Genomic DNA, 24,779 nt, shown 5'->3' on the forward strand with positions numbered 1-24,779 from the left:
CAGACAAAGTCAAAAAGCCTCAGTACAATTGACATATTTATGTTGTTCTTTTACTAATTTCAAACCTAAAAACGGGTCGGTGCCGACCCTAACACAAGAGGAAGGATAATAAAGGTGTTTTTTAAGTGTGTTATTGCCTCAGATTGGTGAATCAAGTAGAGTCAAGAGGTGGACTTTGACCAATTTCGCCCTCTTGTGGTACAAATTGAAGTTGCTTTTCTACTGTAGTTGTGTGTGCCTAAACTAAACTGATAATTTGATATTACTTTAATACAACAGATACATTTGTAAGCTGGCATTATTTCACCTATATTGACTATTTTTATGGTAAATGGTTAAAGTTATATTTGTTGCTTATGGATGCGTTATGTATTATGTAATATGTATTGTGTAGCATATGGACATGTTATTAACACACTGTACTGGTAAACTTATTTCTACATTTACTTACAGCTTTAGACTCAGACTACTTTATTGCCCATTTCATTCTCAAAATGGAAATTTGTCTTTGGCTATTAGAATCTGTATAAATTTGTTATTTGAAATCCCTTTATCAATACTTCTTGAGGCTCTGATTTAATTCTCATGTTACTTAATTTCTGCAGGTATGTAATATAGTGAATGCTGCATACTGACTATTTAATATAATGTAAAGGTCACTTTGCCAAACAGTTTATGTTCTGTGCTATTAAAGAGATAGTCCTAAAATAAAGATACGCTAAACATTAGTATGCTTAAACACAACTGAATTTGTGGTGCTGTCAGATATAGATGGCAGGATTTTATCAGAAAGGGGTAACACACACATTGCTGAATACTACTCAAGATGTGGCAATATAAACATCCCGTGTTTCTTTGCAGGCAAGTGATGCAATTATAAGATTTTGCAACAGACATGCTCTGCCTAGTGGCAAATAACATCAAGTGAAAGTGAATTAGCAGAAAAATAAACAGTTTTGGCCATTGCAAGAATCTTATGTATCTGAAACACGCAGAGTTTAGACGTGTTTGTCCCTGTGGCTCAGAATTCATACATTTTGAAAAGAAAAGAAAAAAAAACTGAAAGAAATTTCAATTACCTTTTTTTTTTTTTTAATGAGATGACAACGTCCATGCTCATTCACAAACATCACACTGCTTTTAGACAACGACAGACTCTGTGTCTTTTCATTGATACGTTGACACTGGCATCAATGCTCCAAGAGCATTAATCAATTCATGAGCTCAATCATGTCCTTATAATGCTGGAATAATTAAAGTCTTCAAAAAAAAAAAAAGAAGATGAGTAATACATTCACTACATCACCAATGCTGTTAAAGAGAGGCAACTCAGATTCATCATTTTTTCTTACTTGAGTGTTAACCAGCACTCACCAGCTTAGAGACTCCTGCCTCGGTTGCATCCATGGATTAAAGCCCTACGATCCACTTGTCACGCCAGTCTTTTAAGCTAAACAGTTTCATGCAACTGAACTGAAACTGATAACATGACATTAAACTGAACAAGCAATCTGAAAACAGATCTTTAAGGCCAAGTGATCCACCACACATTGTAGGGAAGGTCCGTGAAAGAATATTTACAAACATCAAAGCAGGACAAATAAATAAACAGAAGGTGTCAAGAAACTAAACTTTATTGTATATATTACAGGAAGTTCCATGTAACAGAGGTCAGGGGAGACCCTCTGTCATACTGGAGATGACTGGCCAGTATTTAGCTCTTCCAGGTAAGTCTGATCGATGATGGATGATGACTTGAAAGAGAAGAGCCAGTTGTGGCTTAATTCTTGCAGTTATGGCTGGGTAATTCTTAAGGCCCATTTAAAGACTTGATATTCTTGACACCCCTCTGTCTTAGATGCAGTTGCAATCTGTCCACCAACAGTCCTGCTGTACTTCTGCCATGGCGGAGTCTGTTCTAAAAAAATTCCTCTCACATGTTGGTGTTTTTCCAAGTATTCAAAAACAGGGGGTATATCTCAGCCTGGCAAACACACCTTCCCGGCAAACAGCAGCCCCACAATGGTGAAGAATATGGACAGTATGAAGAGCACATAGGAGGAGCCCACCATTGTGCTGTTGGGCAGCTTATATGGCTGCCCTCCAACCTCACTGATGTAGAAGCCCATTGGGAATACAAGAGCAGCCATGCAAAACAGGACCACTATGATAGAAAAAAAAAAAAACAGGAGAGAGAAATTTAAGCATCCCTTCTGGACCAGCGATGCTCAACAAACACACAAGTTCAGTTTATTAGAAAAGAAATATTTAAGAATTTAAAAGAATATGCCAATATACACTCATAAGTCACTTTATTAGATACACCTGTTCAATTGCTTGTTAAAACAAATTACTGATCAGCCAATCACGTGACAGAAGATAATCACATGTAGGCACGGTCACTTGCTGAAGTTCAAACTGAGCATCGGGACGAAGAAGAAGGAGGATTTAAGAGACTTTGATGGTGGCATGGTTGTTGGTGCCAGACAGGCTGGTATTTCAGAAACTGCTGATCTACCGTGATTTTCACAACCATCTTTAGGTTTACAGAAAACAGTCCAGATAAGACATTCAGATGGTAGAGTCTAAATTTAGTAGAAACAACATAAAAGCATGGATCCATCCTGCCTTGTAACAAAAGTTCAAGCTGCTGGTGATTGTGTAATAGTGTGGAGGGTAATTTCTTGGCACATATTGATGCCCAGTGTGTGCCAAGAAAGACCATCCCAAGTGTGCCAAGTGTGGATTTACCAGTAAAATATGCCTTTCATTGTGAAACAGCAAAGGTAAGAGAAATCTTTGTAACTAGCTTCTGGCTAAGTGGTTTCTGCTGGTGTTGTTTACTGGCTTCTATCTCTCTGATGCGTTGGTGTAGAGAGCTGGAAAGCAGATTGTTAGATTAGGATCTCTGCTTTCAATTGACTGGAGCATTTTAAAAGAAGTTTTTGTGGTTTTTAGCCCAGCTTCTGCTGTTTAATTTGATGTGCTGCATCACTATAAATCAAATCTTTGTAGTAAATTTTAAGTAAATTCTAAGCAATTCTGATAGAAATTGAAATATGTGCAGAAACAATTTGCAGCTATAGAGCGAAACAATACTCTTCCTTTTGTCATTAGAAGACCTAATTTTCAACACTTCAACATGTCGTTTCCCCTTTCTAAACGTAAACCAGACATCAGCGTTAGAAGCTCTTTCCCACCTTGTCGGGATGTTCATAACTACCACAGAGGAGTCAGCTTAATTTCAAACTAACTTTTCAGCTCTGACATGAGTGACTGGCCACAGAGCAAAGCTAACGGAGCTTTAAACTAAAATTATGCAAATAATCTCTACTCCTCCTGGGTCAAAATTAGATGATTGTGTTTACTTATTATAATTTATTATATAGTTTAGGGTTGTGATTTAAAGTGGACTTGAGGTTTAGTCCAAACTACTCTATCATATGTAATCCTCCATCTCTGCAACTTTGGGTTCAATTCTATCAGCATGCAAACGTGAATAATCTTGTTTGGAATAATGGCAGTTTTTTATCAAGGCTGACAAACTCAAAAACTACCTGAGAAAATGTACTGACTTTGCCTTTATGTTTGATGTCTATAAATGTCGAGATGCTGATGTTGCATTGGGCTGGCATGTTAAAAGATAAAAAAAGAGGGAAAGAGAACTTCTTACAATGATTTGATTCATTTTTGAGGGGCAGTGTGATAAGATGCCCAAGAGATATAAACCAATCACACATCTGTCCACAAAATCAAAATGACAGATTTACACACAGCCTCTCTGACCCACCATCTGTAAAACACCCTCTCAATTATCACCTGAGCTGCTCCTAACTTTAGCCAAGCTTCTCATTTTCAGAAAAGAATTAAGTGCAGAGCTGTGGACATGTGTGAGAACGTCCCCGGGGGCCATCTGTGACTGAAAACAACCCAGGTTTGCAGTAAATACCTACTCCCTGTAAAGGCGATCCATCGGGCATAGCGAGTAGCCTCTTCATGCCAGTGTGACATCACCAGCAGCCCACAGGTAACAGTGAGGGAGATGATCCCCAAGATGATGAAGAAGAGTGTGGTGATCCACTCGCGGGGAAGCTGTGGGGGGATGCAGGTCCGATCTCGGCCGTGGATGGTCTGGCACTGCCGGACTAGACCCATTGTCTGAGAGCCTATGTGAAGAAAGGAAAACAGCATTTTAGCATCCCTGTAGCCTTGAGTCTGTGCATTTAATATGACTTAAATCTATTTTAACACATGACATCATTTGTCTGTTAACAGGCTTTAAAGCACAATGACCTCCCAAGAGTTTCCCCTATAGAGGCTGGGGGGCTGAGGAACCTGTTGGTATGGAAACAAGTCAACAGAGGTTATGCCAGGATGAGCAGCAGGAGCTCTTCCCCCACCCGCAATGATTAACGCATGACGTCAAACAGGTTCAGGGCTCCAGCATGAACCACCGCAGCACGTTGCACACAGAGAAGCGGAAGTGGCCTCCTGACTCGTAAATCCTCGTGTGCACGGTGATGTCGGGTAGGTGGGCTTCTGTCTGCAACAGAGAAGAACACATGGTTCCCAGCAGAGACTGCGTCTGCTTGACTCTTGTTTCCAATCTCAGCACGCAACACCCCAAACAATGCACGTAATGAGAATGGAAAAAAACACATATTGAAATCCCCACACAATGTCATTTATCCATTTGTCTCCCTCTGTTTTCTTTCTTTCCCAGAATTATCACCAGAGAACAGTTCGTACACAGCAAGAAGACGCAGGAGAGAAGCTTCATACATTTTATGCTTTTATAAATTCAATCAGGGCAATTTAAACCCACTGAGTGCAGAATTAACATAACTGTCACAATGGCTAAAATTAAAATATCACAGAGTGCAAGAAAAACATCCTTTAATTTGGATCCAAATTGAATAAAATCTATGGCTTTGGAATAAAAATGGGATGTTTAAAGCAACCCAGTTTGCATTTTATTATTTGGTGTCCGCTCATTCCACAAGACAAAAACAGAAAAAAAAAAAAACATCTTAAGCTTTATTTCTACATATTCAGTTTCTGCATGAACAAGCTGAGCATGGACACAACTGTGGGCGAAGAACAACAGATGAACCACATCCTCCTGCAAAATGACCTATCCTTATAGACAGGATATCCTGTTTCTTCCAAACATATCCCTTCATACCACAGGGTGGGGGACAATGTAAACAAGTGCACTCATTTCCCTTCAAATTACAAATCAGATGACCAACGTGTTTCTGGCTCTTGCCATTCCGGAAAGTGGCTTTTATTCTTCAGGAAAATGTGATTAAGTGAAGGGTTTTGTTAATGGAATGACTATTTCAATTCAATCGATCCAGTTCATTGTTCTAGGCTTAAATTTACAACAAAGTCATCTCAAGGCTGTTTAAAGGCGAAGTAAAACAAGATCCATACGAGTCAAATTAGATATAGTCCAGTTTAATCCTATTATAATCCAGTTCCATCCACCTAATGGCTTTTGATTAGATTTTGGGTGGCTTAAGACTTAAAGGTAGACATGGTAAGACATAAAGATCTGTTAAAACTGAATAAAAGAAAAGCAATGAGGATGCTGGGTTTGCTTTTTTTTTTTTTTTCTTGTGATGAAGTTTCTGGAAAATGCCTCAGTGACTTGAGTGTATCCAAAGGAAAATCATGAAGATCTTAAGATGCTTTGCAGGGAGCACAGAACTCAGTTTGTGGTATTTACGCTTTCACACGATGACACCAACTCTGACCTGCACTTTGTGCTACTTATGTAGGAAAAGTGCTTTATAAATAAAATTTGATTTGATCTGCTGTAGCTTAAAGGACCCTTAACGGCTTTATCCTAACGGTCCGGAGTCAGAATAGCTACTCTTCATTACCGACCTAGACTATCCACAATTCTTTTCCCTCCACTTTAATGTCTTATTTTATTTACATAAGCTTAAATACACAGTTCCACACCACGGTGAGTGAGGACCCTGCCCGAGTATTTATTTATTTATTTGGTAACCTGAGGGAGCTTTGGCATGAAATATTTCCTATTTGCATTGCATGCGTGACTATTGATGAGACCATTGATGTTTTTAAAAAGAGGCTTAAGACCTACCTTTTCAGCTTAGCTTTTAACAAAATTTTAATTGATCTTAATTTATTTTACATAATTTTATTTCACATAATTTTATTTTATTTTACTCAGCTGTACTACTTATGTATTTATTAATTCATTTATGTATTCATTCAGTCATTCATTCTTAACTGTTCTTTTTGTTTCTTAAGGTTATTTAATCTTCATTTTAATTCCAGTGTTTTCCTCGTCGGGATTCTCAATGCAGGGGGTTTTGCCTGCTCAGTCTGGGGGCTGTTGCCGTGGTGATCGCCCTTATCTAGGTGGTTGGGGCCCTGCACTGCAGCCTTATGGCTGTGATGTGGGCTCCAGTCTGTCCTGATGGGGGTGGTTGCTGCTGTTGGACATGGATGGACTGGCTCCTGGTGTAGATGGATCCCCATGATATTGATATTGTTTCCTCACAGCAACATCCGGCCAGATGTTTATCATTTTTAGCATTTTATACCTATATTCAGTTTGGAGACAGAAATTAGTCATGTTTGTACAGAATTGGGGGGGGAGCTGCTTGGTGTGTGTGTTTATACATGTGTGTGCGTGTCACTGTGTGAAAGATTTTAATTAGTGTTTTTATTGTTTTGTAATTCTACTTTGATGTATGTAAAGGCTTGTTTTATTTTTAATATACATACATTTTTAATCATTTTAAAGCACTTTGTGTTGCCTGTGGCATATAAAGTGCTTTATAAATAAAGTTTTGATTTGACTGATTGACCACAAGGTGCACAACACAAAACCCAAAAAAAAAGGAAAAATGCCTGACAAAAAGACAAAAACAAAACATTTATTAAAACCAAAAATATTTTAACAATCCACATGCCCTGGTAATTTGACTTGAAATCTAACTAAAAACTAAACACAGAAAAACTCATAAAAACTCATAGAAAGAGGACATTAAAGGGCAGAAGTGAGGAAAAGATAAAGTGGGGCAAGAGCCAAAATCGGACTTTTAGCTTACATGCAGAACGGATACTAATTCTAATTTGGGGGCACAGATCTGCAAAAATCTGGCAACGTTCAGCAGTGCCACTGTTTATGTTTTTAGTTAAACATTGAGTTCAGTTAAAGGTGTTCCTAATTTTTGTTTTGGTATTGGTTTGTTTTCTCTGAAGTTTATTTTATTTTACAAACTATGTTTTGAGCTTCAGGACCACCAGCACTTGTCCTTAATTATTTTAATCTATATTTACAAATAGCGCAAACGTGGACACATTTACTGAAGTTCTGCCTCTTAAAAAATAAAAATAAAAAATACACCTTACTAAAGAGATTCATCAGTTTGATGGGAAATTACTGAATCATGCCTTTATGTCTACAACTCTACATCCAAAATCCAAAGTCAAATAAGTCAAAACTGAGCAAGCAGAACCTTAATTCTCCAGGTGGAAAGCATTATCCTCCCAAGAGGCCTAATTAAAAGTCACATATCTTCATCCCCAAAGAACACTTCCTGCTTCAGGTTATTACTCTCTGACTAATGAGACAGAAACAACCGGCTTTCAGACCTGTCATTTAACACCTTCACCATTTACTGTCATGAATGAGAAGTAAAACCTGCTCCTCTGAAATTTAGTCCACTTTCTTCCTTGATGCATGATTGTTGTTGATATAATTGTTCAACAAGAAGCCCCTTGTTAGGAGCTTAATTTGCAGATGTTTGCAGATCTCAGTACAACGGCTCCATTTATCTTTATTGCACTGCTGCAATATGGCGGTTGGTGGGCAAGATCATCAGGGCAGCTGTGCACACTTTACAGTAGTACTAGTAGTTTGCTGCATCACGTTTAGTCAATGTTTAGCTTTGGACTTTGCATCTGAATATTAGCTCACTGTAACAACCAGGGAGGCCGTATGAGCATAACGCATACTGGGGCAACTTTTGCATTTAATATGAGCTGTTGGTTTATTATTTGCCTTTCTTAAGATTTGAGTTTGGCTTTCTGGATCCAGAAGAATCAACATTTGGACAAGATGATGTAGCTAAAACGTGATAAAAATAAGTTTATTTTGCCAAAGAAAGTGTTACTTTGAGGACGTATATCTATTCAATCACAAAATTATTTCTAAGTGGGCAAACCACACCAACCAGAGGAAGTGAAGGAGCTGATAAGACGGTGCTGAGTTAATGCCTGTACTCTGTAAGAACAGAGATTTATTGCATTGTTGCACTACATTGTTCTCTCTTTCTCCATGAAAAGAGAGAGAACAATGTTTTGTGGGGTATGAAATGTCCTGGCCAGGAGGAACTGTGCTCTTGTTCTTGCCGCCTCAAGAAAATTAGTAGGTTTCCTTGTTCTGGTGGACTTTACACTTTAATTTTAAACAATTATATTTGAATCAACGTACTGGAGCCAGAGGCTGTTGGTAATATTGCACTTTAAGTTACTTCTACATAGGATTTATCTCTGACAGTAGATGACTTTGTCCATCATTTAAACCAACTACAGTAAATGCAAACGTTAGTGTGATTGTATAGAGCTCTGATAATCTGATAAAACACCCACAAGATGTATAACAGCACAGTCCATTCTGTTTGCTTTGAGTTTCTTTGGCCTGTGTCAAACTTTTATCTGAATCTACCATTAAAAAACAGGATGGTCTAATGGACACACACCTGAAGGGCTTCAAACAGCACATGAGGAAGGATTATGAAATCCAAAGACTTATCTATGATAGAAATATGCCCAAGTTATGTTATATAAACCCATAAATAAAGCTTTAAGTGTTCCCATGTGGTCTTAATCGTTGTGAAAATGTTAAACTCCCTGCCTTACCAATTAAAGGATCCAGCAGATACTTAGAATAGCCTCTGAATACAGAACTTTCCTTAAGGACCCCCATAGTTAAGCATGGTGGTGGTAGCATTGTGGTATAGGCATCTCTGGGTATACTTTAACGCTTTTTCTAATTTGTCTGATGTCTGTCAGTCTTTTCACAAACTTTTGTTCTTTACCCGGGTTAACACCTGACCTGTAGCATAGTTAGAATAATAAGAAAGTGTGCTCATCATACCAGCTGATTCTCCAGTGTTGATCCAGTCCGAGTTGGCGATGCTGGCAATGGCGAAAATGTCTGCAGCGAGGAAGAGACATGCCGATATCACAGTGAGTTTATCCATGTTGTGGACACAGGTTCGGGTTCGACGAGTTTCGTGCCTCTGTGTCACATTTTTCTTTAAGGGGGTCGGGATATTTAAAAGTCACTATAAGCCTCATGTTGTTCCATCCCGCCGGTCAACAGTAAACCGACCTCCTGGTCCTTCTCCCTCGCTGCCTGGGCTCATGGATAGCTCCGGATACGCCGCCACATCTCCGGTATATTAAAGAGGAAAATGGATAAATTTCCTCAGGAATGCGAGTTTGGATACTTCAATCTATGCTCAATTCTCCTTTTGTAAAAGCAGCTTCTCGCATCCAGTCGACTGATTTCCCGACTTTGCATGAATCCTGAGCTCTCTCCCCCAAATGGAAACGTTTTCTTTCCTCCGGACGAGCGCAGACGAAAAACACCGCCCCTTCTTAAACAAAAAGCGCTTTTCAAGAGATTAAAATCTCACACCCAGACTCAATCCCCCTTTTATAACCAATATTAATACGGCTCTATTCTGTGCTAGACGATTCTGTTCTCTCATAGTGTGGGAAACTGAAATATCGTCAGCTTTCATCTCCATGCCTGTTTAAAAGGAAACTCTCGCGAGAGTAAGTAAATAACAGGCGTTGATATACCTTTTGGATCAGCGTAATTTATGCAGAAGATAATGGGTTGTTTGTAATCTCACTGTTAATAAAAAAGAAAATGACAATTTCTCATGTAATGTCTACAAATTATTAAATATCTACTTTATGGAGATGTTCACTATAGACCACCGATATAGTCTGCCTAGTTTCTTTTTTTAACTAGATGCTTTACCTTTAATTGTATCAAATTTACTGTATCTATATTACATTTACGGTAAATAAAAATAGATTAAAAAAAATCTATAATATGAATAAACTGTCCCAAGATCAAACCAGTTATACAATCCAAGACACAAATCACTGGAAATTATGTTAAGGTAGATAGAATTTATTCCTTATTTTACATCAGCTATACAGTTAATGTGGACAGATGAATGGAGCACAGTTCTGTGATGCACCAAAGCAGCATCATCTGAACATATACTGTTACAACACCTATAAATAGCCAGTGGTGTTATGACGTGTTTCTCTGAACAATGGAATTGCATAAAACAATGATAACCTCTGCTTTTGTTCAAATGTGGTGGAAAACAAATTCTGCTTTGCCGTCAATCATAGTACAGAAGGAGAATTTTAGAGCTCATCCACAAAGGGTGTTTTTGTGAGGTTGCCGCTGGCTGCCATGGTCTTCTTACCAGTCACAAATTTCTTGGCAGCCTGGAAGTGAAAAGAATAAAAGCATAATTATTGCCTGCCATAGAAACAGCATCCAGTCTTACATAACTGAGCACCGATGAAACAAAAAGGTCTTACATTAGCAACATCAGTCAAGGAGATATTGTCAATGTTTTTGGAGATTTCTTCAGGGGAGTGGTAGGATCCACTAGCCAGTGCCTGAGTGCCCATGGCCTCCAACAAACCCTCTGAAGTTTCCAAAGACATCAGGAACTGACCCTTAAGCTGCGCCCTGCAGAAGAAAGAATCGCAAAGTCATTCCCAAACACAACTTTTATGAGAAAAACATTAAACTTGATGAAGTAAATCTAGTCACTCTCAGTTCTGTCTGTGAAGAACATGCTTGTTATATGTTACATACTAAGTGTTTTCTCCTTTCTCACATATTCATACCCAGACACATCGGAGGGCAACGTGGGGTTCTGTGTCTTGCCCAGGGACACTTAGGCATGTAGTCAGGGGAAGCCTGGCATCGATCCACCACTTGCTGTGGTAAATCGCTTTTCCTCCAGAGCTACAGCCACCCCAAATAAAGAAAGATACTGAATCTATACTGTGCAATGCTGCTAACACTTTGTAAAAGGAAACAACTTGCTTCTAAAAGCAGGTTGTGTATTTTCTTTACGCAGACCACTTGCTTCTTCTTCTAACCACATACAAAAAAATGTGTTATTTTCACGTGTATTCATTTATTCTCATACTGAACTCTTGAACTGCCTATTGACAAGTGTTATATTTGCACTCACTTTAATTTGGATAAAGAATTACCAGTAGCACAGCTACGTTTTGCTGGCGTTTTCTTTTAAAAGGACAGATATACAATTTTAACCCCGAAAGCCCTATTAAGGCCTTTTATAGATTAGTTTTTGGTGTACATGCTTGCTTTTAAGGTTTTTTTTTCCTGAAAATTAGCAAAACTGTTGCTTCAGGAATGAAGAAATTAAAGTTAAATCAACCAACTAACTTTAAAGATATTGTTTATTTTAATCTAAGCCCGTCTGCAGCACACGTGACACATGACAAACCACAGCTGAGCAGAGTGGAATGAGCTCAGTCTTTATTGCATGTTGCTGACTAGCTAATAAAGTACATGACTGTAGTAAACAAACAGTGGTCCTGACCATTAGAACCAAAAATCTAGTATTTGTCAGCCTCTTAAAATATGTTTAATTTCTCAACGTAGCCGTGTTTCTTACTTGGCTCGAGTGAGATCAACAGCTGTGACTCCACCATCAGCAACAGCCTTTATCTGAGCAACAGCAGCCTTAATCACCTGGAGAAACAGAAGGTTAAGAGTGATCTTTCCTAGACAATGATCTGGGGCATTTAAATATTCTCAGTGTAATTTCTCAAAAATAAAGCAGAAAGCCTGATTTCATTGCTTTACATGTTTGTGTCATGACTACATCATACTTACATCACTAGCTGCTGCAGCCTGGGAGATGGTGTAGACCCCAAAGAGACCAGAGTCAGAGTAGCTTGCATTGAAAGCACTGACCTGTAACAGAACAAACAAACAAAAAGAAACTGTTTTAATATTTTCCTACACAAGATCCTCTGTAGGCATATAAACCATTTTAACCATGATATCACAAACTGGCTGCAACTCACATCAAAAGGGTCAGCAGTTGCCTTAGCAACACCTTGGACCAGTTTGCTGGAGGTCCTGGGTCCCCTCTTGACATGTGGACCAGCTCCCAGTACATGTTGCAGCACACTGAAGGCCAGAGCTTCATTGGTGCCTGCTGCTGCTGACTGGCACACCACAGCTGAGTGGACCAGACTGGCGTTGCTGGGCAGACGGATCTCACCTGAGGAGAATTACAGGCTAATTAAGAATCTTGGGTTAAATGCATTTCAACTACAGGGAAGTTTTTAATCTCAAGTTTCCAGTAAAGGTTTGCATGCAGCCAACATGTATTTTTTTTTTTTTTTAGGTTTGTTCCCCTCACCTCCACGATACTGAGCCTTAGCCCCTGTTGTTCCAGCCCCACTGCGGATGTTGAGGAATTGCTCCCCCACCTGCTTCAGCACATCATGGTTAACACCTGGAAGAAAAGTTGAACATTATAATCATAACTGATCAATTCATCATTAAGTATGAACCTGAGTATGTTGCTTAGGTGTCATTAGCACTGTCATAAAGCAACATCATGGGTGCCGATATCTTTCTGAAACAATGATGCTAGAATATAATGATTGTTCTTACCAAGTCCAACAAGTGCCATTCTTGCATTTGTGAAATTGTTTTGGACAAACTGGTGGAGCTGGAAAAAAAAAACCAAATATAAAACATAAAGAGAATCGTTTTAAATGGGTAAACCGAAGCAGTTACGAAAGTAAACAGAAATACTCACATGTTCTGACTGGATGTTGTCAATCATGTGGTTTGGGCAGTAAAGGGAATTACACAGGGCGTTCTTATAGGCTGCTTCATGTAGACTCTCAACCACAGCTGGAAGAAAGAGAGAGGGACTTAACTGGGAACGAAAACATAGTTATGGTGAAGACTCATTTTTCTTGTCATATTTGTCTGTATTTGGTTGAGCTGCCTGCAGTCACCTGCTAATGTAGATAACGAACACTTTATGATTGGACATTTACTTTGCACACAAGCCAGAATTAGATCAAATACGATAGCAACAAACTCAACTTTTTGGCCATATGATAAGTATGAATCTAAAAGAAGAACTAAATTTCTGCTATGTCAGACAAACAAATGAGCTGGTTTGCAGCATTTTGTCTCATCCGATTATATCAGGCTTAAATCTGGTCTAATACTCAGCTAAAGGAGAATGATCCTGTCGCCTGTGGCACATAGGTGAGGATACAACTGAGTAGTTTCAGAATAATTTATTTTCAATGCCTTAATTTTGCAGTGGAAATTTTAAAAAAAGAGAAAAAAGGCCCACCTATCTGGGGACTCTGTGCAGCTTGTGCCTTGTCCACCTTTACTCTTGGCGCGAGTTCTGACACCTCCCACGGGCGAAACTCTGGCGCTGTTGTCACGTTGATCAAAAACTCCATGACTGTATCCCTGCAGACCAAAAAATGAAAACAGAAAGGGGGAAAAAAAAGTGGTATGAGGCACTGACACTGTGCAAACACCCTGAAAAATGCCTCCTACCTGCAGCATAATCCTCCCCAGAGTTTTCCATAAAGGGTTATTCATATTAATTTAAGAACAGCCACATTTCTTTCTCTGAATACTGGTATTTAAAACATGTCCATTCAAGGACACACTCACATGTCATCTCTCAGACAGTCGACGGTGTAGACCATATTCTCTCTGGATGAAGTCACACTGCACATTAACACAGAGATTAAAATACTGAACGGTTGTGACGATGGCATCTTTACAAGATTAGGTTTTTTTTTTTCTCTCTTTCTTTTTTAAAATTTCTTATTTTTCTTGTTTGTGTGTGGGAGATTACTGACCTCAGGCTGCCACCCACTGCCTCAACACCACGGCATATCTTGAACGCTGATGCTCCTTTGGTTGTCTGGAAAGATGAAAATGTAAGTCAATATCAGGCAAAGACAGTGGTAGACATTACTGCTCCGAGTAATTATTCTCTTAAATCAACACATGATGTGTATAATTATCTATTCTGGAAGACTTCAATAATGAAAAAGTGTTCATTATAGACTAAATAATAATGTAAATATGAATGAAAATGTAACTTTATTGACTGCGGTAGCTTAGAAGGATTAAAGTCGATGAGGACAATGCCGATTTTAACAGAGGACAGTATTTCATACCAAACTAGAGGCCAGCCTGAGGAGGTGGGTGACCCCCTGGTTTTCAGGGGTCTCATAACGACAACCCGCCTTGATAAAAACGCCAATTTTGGACGCTGGGGAATAGTTTTCCAGTGAGGCAATCACCAGTCCACTGGGCAGTTTGGATACCTGGACAGAAGGATACATGTAGAGTTATCCTTTAGTTTCATCACTGCCATGAAGTATAAGAAACCTGCTTAACTACCTTCAGCTTATACTTGAAAGGAACATCTAAGATTATCTGGATATATAGTTAAGTGATTTAACAAAGCAGCAGACCATGAGGAGATAAATGGCACAAACTTAAAACACAAACAACATTTTCCAATAGGGGTGGGCACTCTCAGACCCAAAATGACATTATCTAGATCTATCTAGCATTAGCTATTCAGGACATTCCCCAACCTACATGGACATCCTGGTAGGAGTGGGCAGCCCCAGGAGAGAGCTTGAGACCAGCCAGCGGCTGGTCAAGGGACTGGCCTTGTCTGGCAGCCACATACAATCGTTTCTGTGGAGAAGAAAGACATGTCAACAACCACTGACCTGCACGTCCTGAGGATGAAACCCAGTGACTTCCAGCTTACGGGCAGCCTGGGCTGCGTAAAGCCTTGTCTGGAAAAACAGAGGAAATGGGAAGGCAGGACATTACAACTAAAGTGTTGCTGACTTGTTGTTTGATGCAAGGGCAGTGTTTAGGTCTCCTTAGAATTGGTGTGAGTTTGAGCATGCTTTCTAATAAGTTAGGACTTCTAACCAGAAGGAGTGAATGTTCATTTACAGGACAATATTACAGAATGCAAACATCAGCAACACGGGCATATACTACTCCCAGCAGAGACGCAGCTCAGCTGTTATAAGAATAACTCAAATTAAATACAAGTTAATTTTTTCACTTTGCTGGACATGACATAATTTGATAATTGAGTTCATAGTTTTTGTCACATCAGTGTATAAATATTCATTACTACTGTGACCTGCCTCACATTAGCAGCTAGGTTCTAAGGAAAATACATGATGATGGACACAATTAAGCACGACCAAAAAGATAGATATTACGCCCATATTTACAACTGAATCTGACAGCACCGTGGGCAAGCTACTTTTCCAGTCACACATGAGCTGGCCAGAAATGATAACAAGTAAGGGAAGAATATATCTCTTAATTAGAGGGGAAATATTTAGTAGTAAGAGACATCTTGTTAAAAAACAAATATGGCTTGTCAGAGCAGGGGTTTAGATTCATATTTTCAATTTTAAAAAACTGTTTGATTTTGACACATTTTTATGCAGCATCATATAAATGTGTGCATATAATGTCCATAGACTTATAGGCAAAAATAATACCTTGTGAGTAATAACAAATAACTACAGCCTACTGCATACAAAGCACATTCAAATTTTAACACTATACCAAAATTAGCACCTCTTGCTTCTGATTCACACAGTATGGGAGGCTGTGTAGCTCAAAATTAATTTAAGTTTGATTTAAAACTATGAATATTGGAAACATCATTAACAAGCTCAAAAGTTTACAACCTAAATTAAACATGTATCATCAATATAAGATAACATTGTATTCGTACAATGTTATCTGTTCTGGAGGCTTTAACTGAATGCACGTATATGGCTCATGAACTTGTCTTATGTCATTTGAGCTAGTATGACTGAAAAGACTTGACTGCTGAAAGAAAGAAACTATTCAAACATCCATGATTCCTTAACAGCTGGAGGATTACTTTCAACAGCAGCCAAGCCAGGACCACGAAGCCAGTTATGCATTAACATTTATGAAATGGTAAGCTAGCCAAACAAGCTTCAGGTTTTTAGATGAAACTAAACCAAGTAAACGCAAAATAGACTAGAAGGTGGATGTTAATTCTCTAGCTAGCTAGATTTAATAGAGCCTCGGGTTAGTGAATACTGGTAATTTAACAACGTGTTGAACGATTTTTTATAGGGTCTATGATGTAACCTTTTCAGGTAGTTTGGTTTAGGTTAAGCGAATTGCTAAGCTTTAGCTGACAGCTTCCTCGTTTCACCCATCACTCACAGCTGATCCGAAACCGTTATTGTCTTTTTCATCGACAGACAACAAGGTAAACCCGCGTGTTGTTTGTGTACTTATGTTCCGACGCAAAAACATAAAGAAAATATACACGAAGTTCTCACCGATAGTTGACTGATTCCCCGAATCCCCTTCATCTCCCCGCTCTCCTTCAGCCAGGACAACGAACCAATATGGCTGGCTTGAAAGTGCCCTACCCAGAATGCACTGCGTCTTCTTCTTTCATCTCAGAGGAGCACAGCCAAGCAAAATCAGCGCGCGCCCTCTTTGCTCCAGAAATTAATGTTGTGAGACAATCCCAACAGCACAGACTTTTTGAATATTTTATTCTGTTTAAAATTGAGGCTGGTTTTTCTGTAACGTGTTACACAACATTTCAGCATTGTAGAGGAAAACATAAGCAATGAAAATGAGAAAAATGCTTTATCAAAACAACGTGTTAATTAATAAATGACCAGATCAATCTGGTGTGATGCTAGTTTAAAAAACCTAAATTTAAAATATCCAATGTTTTATGTGAATCATAAGTTTCAATGCCAGATAATGATTCAGAGTCTCTGTAAAAGGATCCACACTACCTGAATGAAAGGGGCACAAAACACAAACTGTGTAGATACAATTTGTGGTTGATCCAGAGTGCAGCTAATAACCTTGTAGCTGTTTTTCATCAGTCTGTGATTTATTTTATTTATTATTTTTTTAAACTGTCATTTTGTATTGGTTTGCAAAAACATTTTTTTTCTGCATTGTGATCATTTAATGTAATGTCATAAAATTTTATTTTTCTTATTGGGCCATTCAGTTTAATTTGGTAATTATTATTTTACTCATTTTGTGCATGTTTATCTAACAATAGTTTGTGTCTTCCTTTGTGTCCCTTTTTGTTTCTCTTCATGACAGTTTTGATGTCAAGTTTTTATTTTATGGCAGATCTTTTCTAATAATTTTGGTCACTTTGCATTTCCATTTGGTCATTTTGAATGCCTTTACAACATTCTAGCTGTGGTATACAGTCCCTGACAAAAGTCTTGTCGCTTATCCATTTTGTAGAAACAAAAGCTTATAACCTGACTTTAAATTCATCGATTGGTTTTAGAAATGTCTCATATGAAAGCTAAAACCCTCCCAAATTATGCTCAATATACTAAAATAAATTTGCTTCACTGAAGAAAGATTGATCATTTAATGAACACAGAAAGGTCAGATTTTGGCAAGACAAAAGTCTTGTCGCCTTGTCATATGATGCACCCAATCCTAGATTACAGCCTCACCTGTGATCAGTTACTGATCAATCACTTAGTGGGTGTGTATAAAAAGAACCCCAGCACACCAGACCTTCACATCAACTGCAACTTGACCTCTGACAACATGCCTAAGATCCACCCTGAGACCAAAGCGTTAATTATCAAGAGGCTGAAGACCAGATCCACTGCTGAGGTGGCTGACACCTTCAATGTGTCTCAGCGTCAAGTACAAAGAATAAGAAAAAGATATGAAAAGACTGGAGATGTTTTTGACAAGCCCAGGTCCGGCAGACCCCGCAAGACAACTGCTCGGGAGGACCGTTTGTTGCTTCGAAAATCCAAGGCCAGCCCCTTTTCCACTGCAGCAGAGCTCCACCAGGCCTGGTCACCTCAAGTTCCTGTGTCAACCAGAACAGTTTGTAGAATCCTGTCTCGAAATGGCCTCCATGGTCGAATCAGTGCACAGAAACCAGCTCTAAACAAAAGGCAATTAAAAAACCGTGTGGCATTTGCCAAGGCCCACAGCCTGCTAAAAGGATGGACACTGGAAAAGTGGCAGAAGGTGGATTTCTCAGATGAATCCTCGGTTGAATTACATCACAGCCGCCGCAAATATTGCAGGAGACCTACTGGAGCCCGCATGGATCCAAGATTCACCCAGAAAACAGTTAAGTTTGGTGGCGGAAAAATCATGGTCTGGGGTTACATCCAGTATGGGGGTGTGCGAGACATTTGCAGGGTGGAAGGCAATATCAATAGCCTAAAATATCAAGAAGTATTAGCTACCTCTTACATTCCCAACCATAAACGGGGTCAAATTTTGCAGCAGGATGGTGCTCCATCACATACTTCTATCTCTACATCAAAGTTCCTCAAGGCGAAGAAGATCAAGGTGCTCCAGGACTGGCCAGCCCAGTCACCAGACATGAACATCATTGAGCATGTCTGGGGTAGAATGAAAGAGGAAGCATGGAAGGCAAAACCAAAGAATCTTGATGAACTCTGGGAGGCATGTAAGACTGCTTTTTTTGCTATTCCTGATGACTTCATCAACAAATTGTATGAATCATTGTCGAACCGCATGGATGCAGTCCTTCAAGCTCATGGAAGTCATACAAGATACTGAATATGGATCTCACAGCACTACTACTTAATTCACTGATGTTATGCAACATATTTTTGTATTTGAAGTAAATTATTTGTTCAATTTTCTGTAGGCGACAAGACTTTTGTCTTGCCAAAATCTGACCTTTCTGTGTTCATTAAATGATCAATCTTTCTTCAGTGAAGCAAATTTATTTTAGTATATTGAGCATAATTTGGGAGGGTTTTAGCTTTCATATGAGACATTTCTAAAACCAATCGATGAATTTAAAGTCAGGTTATAAGCTTTTGTTTATACAAAATGGATAAGCGACAAGACTTTTGTCAGGGACTGTAGTAAAGGTTATTTCTGTCTCATTTTGGTTGTGGCAGTTTAATTTTTGTGTTTTAATTTCTTCATTTATATCTGCTTTGTATTGTTTAAATATCTGTGTAATATTTCCTTGGGATAAGACAAAGAGTCAACTGTTCAACTGTTGATGGTTATTGTTATTACAATAATCTTTTTTTTTTTTTTGCATTGAATGCAAAATAATTTATCAAAGGTATTTTGAATTGAATTAGATCCCACCCTTCGCCTATTAATTATACATGTGTTTTAATTTAGAATGTGCTTTATAAATAAAGTGAATTGGATATAATCTATTGTGCACATAACCACTGCCAAAAGAGGAAGACATGCATTTCCGGTTGAGTATGCTGATGTGATCAGTGCGCATGTGCACTATCACAACCACACGTGGGGTGAACGTTTGAACTCGTTGCATGCGGGAGAGCTTACGGAGTTTATAACGCTATTAAACTAATTTGAGAATAAAATATTAGGCGTCTTTTTGCCCTTTAACAGTCAAATAGAAGAAAATAGTCCTCCGTGAAGCATTTCGCCGAGAGGGCCGGAATACCAGAAAAAGAATCCACAATGGTGAGTGTTTTTATGAATCAACAAGCTAACATACTAGCTAACTATTAGCAATAATGGAAACGGTTTGTATCCTTTACGCTCAAGATTATATGTCGTTATCGAATTTGTACTTGGTTTTTAACCGGGATTTATGGAGTTAATTCTTTTGTTTGTGTGCGTGTGTTATGATCAGACCGAAGCCCAAGTGAACCCAAAGGCCTATCCGCTGGCCGACGCCACTCTGACCAAAACCATCCTGGACCTGGTGCAGCAAGCATCCAACTACAAACAGCTGAGGAAAGGGGCTAATGAAGGTGAAAACCTAAACATCTGTCTAGTCTATGTAAACACATTTAAGCTGATAGACAGGCAGACCACATTTTTGAAATGTGATGAGCCATCGAAGACTGTGGGAAGGGACTACTTTAACATCAAAGAGCGTTATTTTGTTAAAATTCTCATTTAGATGTATTCAGAAGGTCTTAAGATGAAAATAACTTAACAGGTCAAAAGTCCAGCAGATGAAACCGATCACATTCATAGTTGCTTAGAACAAATATCTGTTGATACATCATATTAAAGTATAGTCACTGGGATTTGTTTAAGTTCTTCTTTTGACATTTGTTACCTAATTCTAGTAAACAAGTGCTTGAAAAATTGCATAGGATGAATATATTGTATAAAGAAAGTATGTTATCACATTGTTTTATATTGGTGTCTATATTTTATCAGTGCACTACTAGATATAATCTAGGGTAAATCTTTCTAAAGTCTAATATCCAGCTGATTTTAAAATGTTTAGATACTATGGACCTCTTGTTACTCATGCATGTTTGTAAAACTACCATCAACAAAAGCTACCAAAAGGAAGAGTTTTTTCTTCTTTCTTTCATGCTCAGGGGATTCTCATTATGCTTACCATACTCTACTTCTTCCCCAGCTACCAAAACCCTGAACAGAGGCATAGCTGAGTTTATCGTCATGGCTGCTGATGCTGAACCTCTGGAGATCATTCTCCACCTGCCGCTGCTCTGCGAGGACAAGAATGTACCGTATGTGTTTGTTCGATCCAAGCAGGCGCTGGGCCGAGCCTGCGGGGTGTCACGTCCTGTCATCGCTACCTCGGTTACAATAAAGGAGGGATCTCAGCTTAAGCCACAGATCCAGTCTGTGCAAATGGCTATTGAGAGACTGCTGGTGTGATATTTTTGTTGCAAATCTTAAACGGGTGGATGGATTCCAGATTCGGATTTAGTTTTATGTTTGACTTTAAAACGAGCATTGACAAGATTTTTCTTTTTTAACAATATTGGTTTACTTTCTGTGTATCATTGTGCAGAGCCATCACCTGTTTCTGAATAAACTAATTTTTTAAATAAGACTTGTTTTTGTCATTAATTTTTGGTTATAGAAATTATAGGCAATATTAAGATGTTCCTAAACTGTAATTATAGAGGATTTTTTTTTATTACTTTAGCACTATATAGGAATGTTAGTCTTAACATTTAAGCTATGGGTATCATATTTAGGCGGTGCCATTACGCAATGAAATCAAACCTAACTTCACATGAAAGTGCTGCAGCGTAGTGCTGAGCAATATAAAACCAATATAGCTCTATGTTTTACCTGAATCACAATAAATGACAGAATCTCAATATTTTTATTTTTTTTTTTTTGGGTCAAGTAACCAAAGAAATTTCTAATTTACACCCTTGAGGACTAAATTCACCTTTAATAAGGATCAGCAGCACATGTGCATTACAACAGTAGACTAAAATTAAAGTAGCTGTTTATTAAAGTAAACGCTTTAAAAATGAATGAAAAGTACTTTTCAATGACCATAACAAAAATACAGTTATGCACAAACATAAGATAATTTTACCTCAAAACAAGCTATCTCAATATAAATGATATTCCCTCATTCAATATCACAACTAATAATCTTGATATATTGTTGAGCCCTAGCTCAAAGTACTGGTTGAGATGTCAGCTCTGGATGCCTGCTGTATGCTTATGAAGAACCACAAATGGCTCTTTTGTAATAAATGTATCCTGTTAATTTGAATTAAAGAGACTTGAGTGAAGTATTTTTCCCCCTGTATCCATATGGAAATACCGATGACAGTGCTACATCCTTGAATAAAACAAAGGTTAAATAGTTGGTATTCAGTGAAAGCAGAAATTTCAGCCTTTTTTTTTTTTTTTTTTTTTTTCTTATTTTTTTTTTTTGAGGGTTTTTTTGAGGGAGGTAGAATTGTATGTTCCTGTTCCCCAGATCCCCAGAGGACAAGGACTATTTAACCGTTCTGAACCCTTGTTTAAGAACAACAACCAACATACTGCAAAACTTAAATGCATCAAATTCAAGAGGGCAAATGTGCATTATGGGAAATTTGAAACCGGTAACTTATGTGCTAAATGACAACTGAAATACCATTTTAATTTTCCCTAGAAAGAAAAATATAAGCGAAGAAGAAGAGAATCAGGAAAGTAAAAAAAAGCAGAAGAAAAAGGAATGCCCGTAGAAACTGCGCGAGCTTTTGAAGAACGGTTATATGCGAATGTTTAGGGCATGTTGGACGGCTGGAAACAACTTTATAGCGATACATTATCTCCGCCAAACAGTTTGTGAAACCGACGTCTGCTGGCTGGAGTGAACTCTGAGCTTTTCACTGCCCGCTAGTGGAGGAATTGACTTAACCACCATGGCAACGCAAAACACACATGACATGGACATATGGACGGCGAAGTATGACAAAGTTTGAAACGGACGTTGCTATTTACGTACGTAAGGGAGTATAAATGGGCATTAAACAATTTTACAAACTTGTTATCGAGAACAACTTTCCTTCGTCAGTCCACTTTTCAGAGACTTCAATAAACATTTCTGCTTCTCTTGGACGCCACTCAGATTCCTGACTGTGGCCTGTGCTTCAACCTTTGTACCAAACACTCCAGTGCTTGTCTGACTTGATTAGATGATTAGAAGAAGAAATGGCCGAGCCTCCTGTTATCATATGGGAGCATGAAGTGAAACACCTGCTGCACTACAGAGACCTGATCCCCCGCCTTGAGGACGCGTTGGGAAAATTCTCCAGACGAGACCGTGCTGAGGTGATCCAACCTGTGCGCACCGCTGTCCCCCTGCAGAAACACAACGGGTAGGCCTTATAACAACTTCTAAAAGAAAATTTTATCAAACACTGGTGGACTACTGCTGTATGATCCTCATTGGCCTTTCAGCTTCATGGGGTTAATGCCTACGTATATGGAGAACGATGGGGTCCTGTCCACAAAGTTTGTGTGCTTCTACAAGCGGGAGGATGGCTCCAGTTTGCCAGCTGTTAAAGCCACAGTAGTGCTGCTGGATCCAGAGTATGGAAATGTCAAGGCTGTGAGTTGAACTGATGCATACACAAATGATTTTGACACACATCAGCTGTGGTTGGTTCAGATGAAGCTGCACTGGTCAAACATGCGGCTCTGTCTCAGACCAGAAATGACGTTTCCAACTTGCAGGTCATGGATGGGGAGGTCATCACAGCCATGAGGACGGCTGCTGTCTCAGCCATCTCTGCTAAGGCATTTCTGTTAACTTTTTTTTCTACAATTTCTTTTCATTATTATTATTATTTTATCTTGTACTATTGTTTTAACTCATAACTATGGTCTTTGTGTACCACGCAGCTGCTGATGAATCCTGGGGCAGAAGTTCTGGCCATCCTGGGGACGGGTGCACAGGCCCTGAGTCATTACAGTGTCTTCACTGAAATATTTTCATTTAAAGAGGTACATTTGCACAAATAATGGATGGATGGTGTTGTATGTTAAATGAGATACATGACAGTAAGTAAAAATAACCTCAGATTTAAGTTGACAAGGAGTCGTCAATAAATACAGGTCCACTTTTCTACTTACATATTTTAGTGATTGTAGCTCAGTTTTAACTTTCTTTTCCTGAGGAACTGTTTCCAAAAGCTTATAGTTACAGGTAGTTTTCATACTGTGACTCATGTAGACACTCACAAAAAGGGACACACTCTCTGAATTGTCCATCTGTTGTCCTACATTACAACTCTTGATGAGTCTGCTAATCAGCTGATTACTGTGTTTTACTTAAGGTGCGGGTGTGGAGTCGCACCAGACAGGGAGTGGAGAAGTTTCTCCACTCAGTCGGAGGTCCTGTAAAGGGATGCAGCTCAGTGGAGGAGGCGGTGAGCGGTGCAGATGCTATAGTGACAGTAACTGGGTCCACTGAGCCAGTGCTCTTTGGTCAGTGGGTAAAACAAGGAGCCCATGTGGCAGGTAAGAAAAATACATTTACACATGGAAAAAGGAAAAAATGGAAATATACTATATTTTTTTAGATCAGTGCCATGCAGAAGCTAATTTGAGAGACAATAGCTTGTCTAAGGGGACTGTTTCACCATCTGTGTTCTCATGGAGCAGCTGTGGGAGCTTGCAGGCCAGACTGGCGGGAGCTGGACGATGTGTTGATGAAGGAAGCTGTGGTGTACACGGACAGCAGGGAGGGGGCGATGACTGAATCTGGTGACGTCATCCTCTCTGGGGTCAGTCTTGATGTTCTATCCACCTGACTGGATGACTGAGCTGCAGGTTACAGACTCCTTATGCAGAACACATGGAAAATGTATGATTATGTGAATCTGGTTTTCAGGCTGAGGTGTTTGCAGAGCTTGGTGATGTCATCAATGGGACAAAAGCTGCTTACAGAGAGAAGACAACTGTGTTCAAATCCCTCGGTAAGCTCTGTAGTCCACATTTGGCATTATGTTTATTTTCTAGCTTAATGCTGTAAGTTGTTCAGTTACCATAACTTTTTTTTTTGTCTGTTTACAATGACAGGGATGGGAGTTGAGGATGCTGTGTCTGCCAAGCTGGTTTTTGACCAGTGGACAGCCAAAGGCAACAAATTATGAAGCTGCCATTTAGATTCCTTGAAGATTTATCACATTAATAATGAACACTATTATCACTATAATAGAACTTGAAACCAGCAAACAATGTGTCTGGCCAGAAAACTGAAATGGTTGTTTTAATAAATATACAGTCAAATAACAATATACCATTTGCTGTAGTCATTCCAAGTATTAACCGGTTTGTCATGTCTTTC

General features: G+C 38.9%; 4 protein-coding genes across 8 annotated transcripts; 2 read left to right on the forward strand and 2 right to left on the reverse strand.

The window, feature by feature from the left end:
• Positions 1–1,348: 1,348 nt before the first annotated feature.
• Positions 1,349–9,820, reverse strand: LOC121632298 (uncharacterized protein C16orf52 homolog B-like). Its single transcript, XM_041973650.1, has 3 exons — positions 9,146–9,820; positions 3,954–4,166; positions 1,349–2,164 (listed from the first exon to the last, which is right to left on the reverse strand). Exons 1-3 carry the CDS (start codon positions 9,249–9,251, stop codon positions 1,980–1,982), a joined length of 504 nt encoding a protein of 167 aa, XP_041829584.1. The 5' UTR covers positions 9,252–9,820; the 3' UTR covers positions 1,349–1,979.
• A 362-nt stretch (positions 9,821–10,182) lies between these two features.
• LOC121632292 (cytochrome b-c1 complex subunit 2, mitochondrial) lies at positions 10,183–16,607 on the reverse strand. Of its 2 annotated transcripts, none has more exons than XM_041973638.1 (14): positions 16,501–16,607; positions 14,875–14,943; positions 14,308–14,457; positions 13,984–14,048; positions 13,793–13,849; positions 13,458–13,582; positions 12,903–13,000; positions 12,755–12,812; positions 12,498–12,593; positions 12,157–12,356; positions 11,963–12,043; positions 11,742–11,818; positions 10,624–10,777; positions 10,183–10,527 (listed from the first exon to the last, which is right to left on the reverse strand). In XM_041973638.1, exons 1-14 carry the CDS (start codon positions 16,531–16,533, stop codon positions 10,444–10,446), a joined length of 1,347 nt encoding a protein of 448 aa, XP_041829572.1. In that variant the 5' UTR covers positions 16,534–16,607; the 3' UTR covers positions 10,183–10,443. The 2 variants fall into 2 exon arrangements, with proteins under 2 accessions (XP_041829572.1, XP_041829571.1); XM_041973637.1 differs by lacking the exon at positions 14,875–14,943 and adding an exon at positions 14,738–14,839 and having other exon boundaries at positions 16,501–16,597.
• A 2,855-nt stretch (positions 16,608–19,462) lies between these two features.
• Positions 19,463–21,026, forward strand: LOC121632300 (NHP2-like protein 1). The gene is made up of 3 exons (XM_041973652.1): positions 19,463–19,666; positions 19,839–19,959; positions 20,586–21,026. Exons 1-3 carry the CDS (start codon positions 19,664–19,666, stop codon positions 20,846–20,848), a joined length of 387 nt encoding a protein of 128 aa, XP_041829586.1. The 5' UTR covers positions 19,463–19,663; the 3' UTR covers positions 20,849–21,026.
• Positions 21,027–22,121: 1,095 nt separating this feature from the next.
• Positions 22,122–24,727, forward strand: crym (crystallin, mu). Of its 4 annotated transcripts, none has more exons than XM_041973644.1 (9): positions 22,122–22,433; positions 22,557–22,806; positions 22,889–23,039; positions 23,165–23,227; positions 23,333–23,434; positions 23,767–23,950; positions 24,095–24,216; positions 24,324–24,408; positions 24,512–24,727. In XM_041973644.1, the coding sequence occupies exons 2-9, from the start codon at positions 22,640–22,642 to the stop codon at positions 24,583–24,585; spliced, it is 948 nt and encodes a 315-aa protein (XP_041829578.1). In that variant the 5' UTR covers positions 22,122–22,433; positions 22,557–22,639; the 3' UTR covers positions 24,586–24,727. The 4 variants fall into 4 exon arrangements, with proteins under 4 accessions (XP_041829578.1, XP_041829581.1, XP_041829577.1 ...); XM_041973647.1 differs by having other exon boundaries at positions 22,624–22,806; XM_041973643.1 differs by having other exon boundaries at positions 22,122–22,429.
• Positions 24,728–24,779: the final 52 nt, after the last annotated feature.

This window comes from Melanotaenia boesemani, chromosome 21, assembly GCF_017639745.1.
Source record: "Melanotaenia boesemani isolate fMelBoe1 chromosome 21, fMelBoe1.pri, whole genome shotgun sequence".
Classification (NCBI taxonomy): Eukaryota; Metazoa; Chordata; class Actinopteri; order Atheriniformes; family Melanotaeniidae; genus Melanotaenia; species Melanotaenia boesemani.

Bases quoted from the DNA above. Each gene is read 5' to 3' on its own strand.
- LOC121632298 (XM_041973650.1), bottom strand. From the start codon at position 9,251: ATGGATAAACTCACTGTGATATCGGCATGTCTCTTCCTCGCTGCAGAC. The intron at 4,167-9,145 runs GTATGATGAGCA...TTCTTCACATAG, and splicing joins CAACACTGGAGAATCAGCTG to GCTCTCAGACAATGGGTCTA. The intron at 2,165-3,953 runs GTAGGTATTTAC...TTTCTATCATAG, and splicing joins ATGGATCGCCTTTACAGGGA to TGGTCCTGTTTTGCATGGCT.
- LOC121632292 (XM_041973637.1), bottom strand. From the start codon at position 16,533: ATGAAGGGGATTCGGGGAATCAGTCAACTATCG. The intron at 13,001-13,457 runs GTGGGCCTTTTT...TCTTTCTTCCAG, and splicing joins TGCACAGAGTCCCCAGATAG to CTGTGGTTGAGAGTCTACAT. The intron at 12,044-12,156 runs GTGAGTTGCAGC...GTTCTGTTACAG, and splicing joins CAACTGCTGACCCTTTTGAT to GTCAGTGCTTTCAATGCAAG.
- LOC121632300 (XM_041973652.1), top strand. The intron at 19,960-20,585 runs GTGAAAACCTAA...CTTCTTCCCCAG, and splicing joins GAGGAAAGGGGCTAATGAAG to CTACCAAAACCCTGAACAGA.
- crym (XM_041973644.1), top strand. From the start codon at position 22,640: ATGGCCGAGCCTCCTGTTATCATATGGGAGCATGAAGTGAAACACCTG. The intron at 23,040-23,164 runs GTGAGTTGAACT...TCCAACTTGCAG, and splicing joins AGTATGGAAATGTCAAGGCT to GTCATGGATGGGGAGGTCAT. The intron at 24,409-24,511 runs GTAAGCTCTGTA...TTACAATGACAG, and splicing joins AACTGTGTTCAAATCCCTCG to GGATGGGAGTTGAGGATGCT.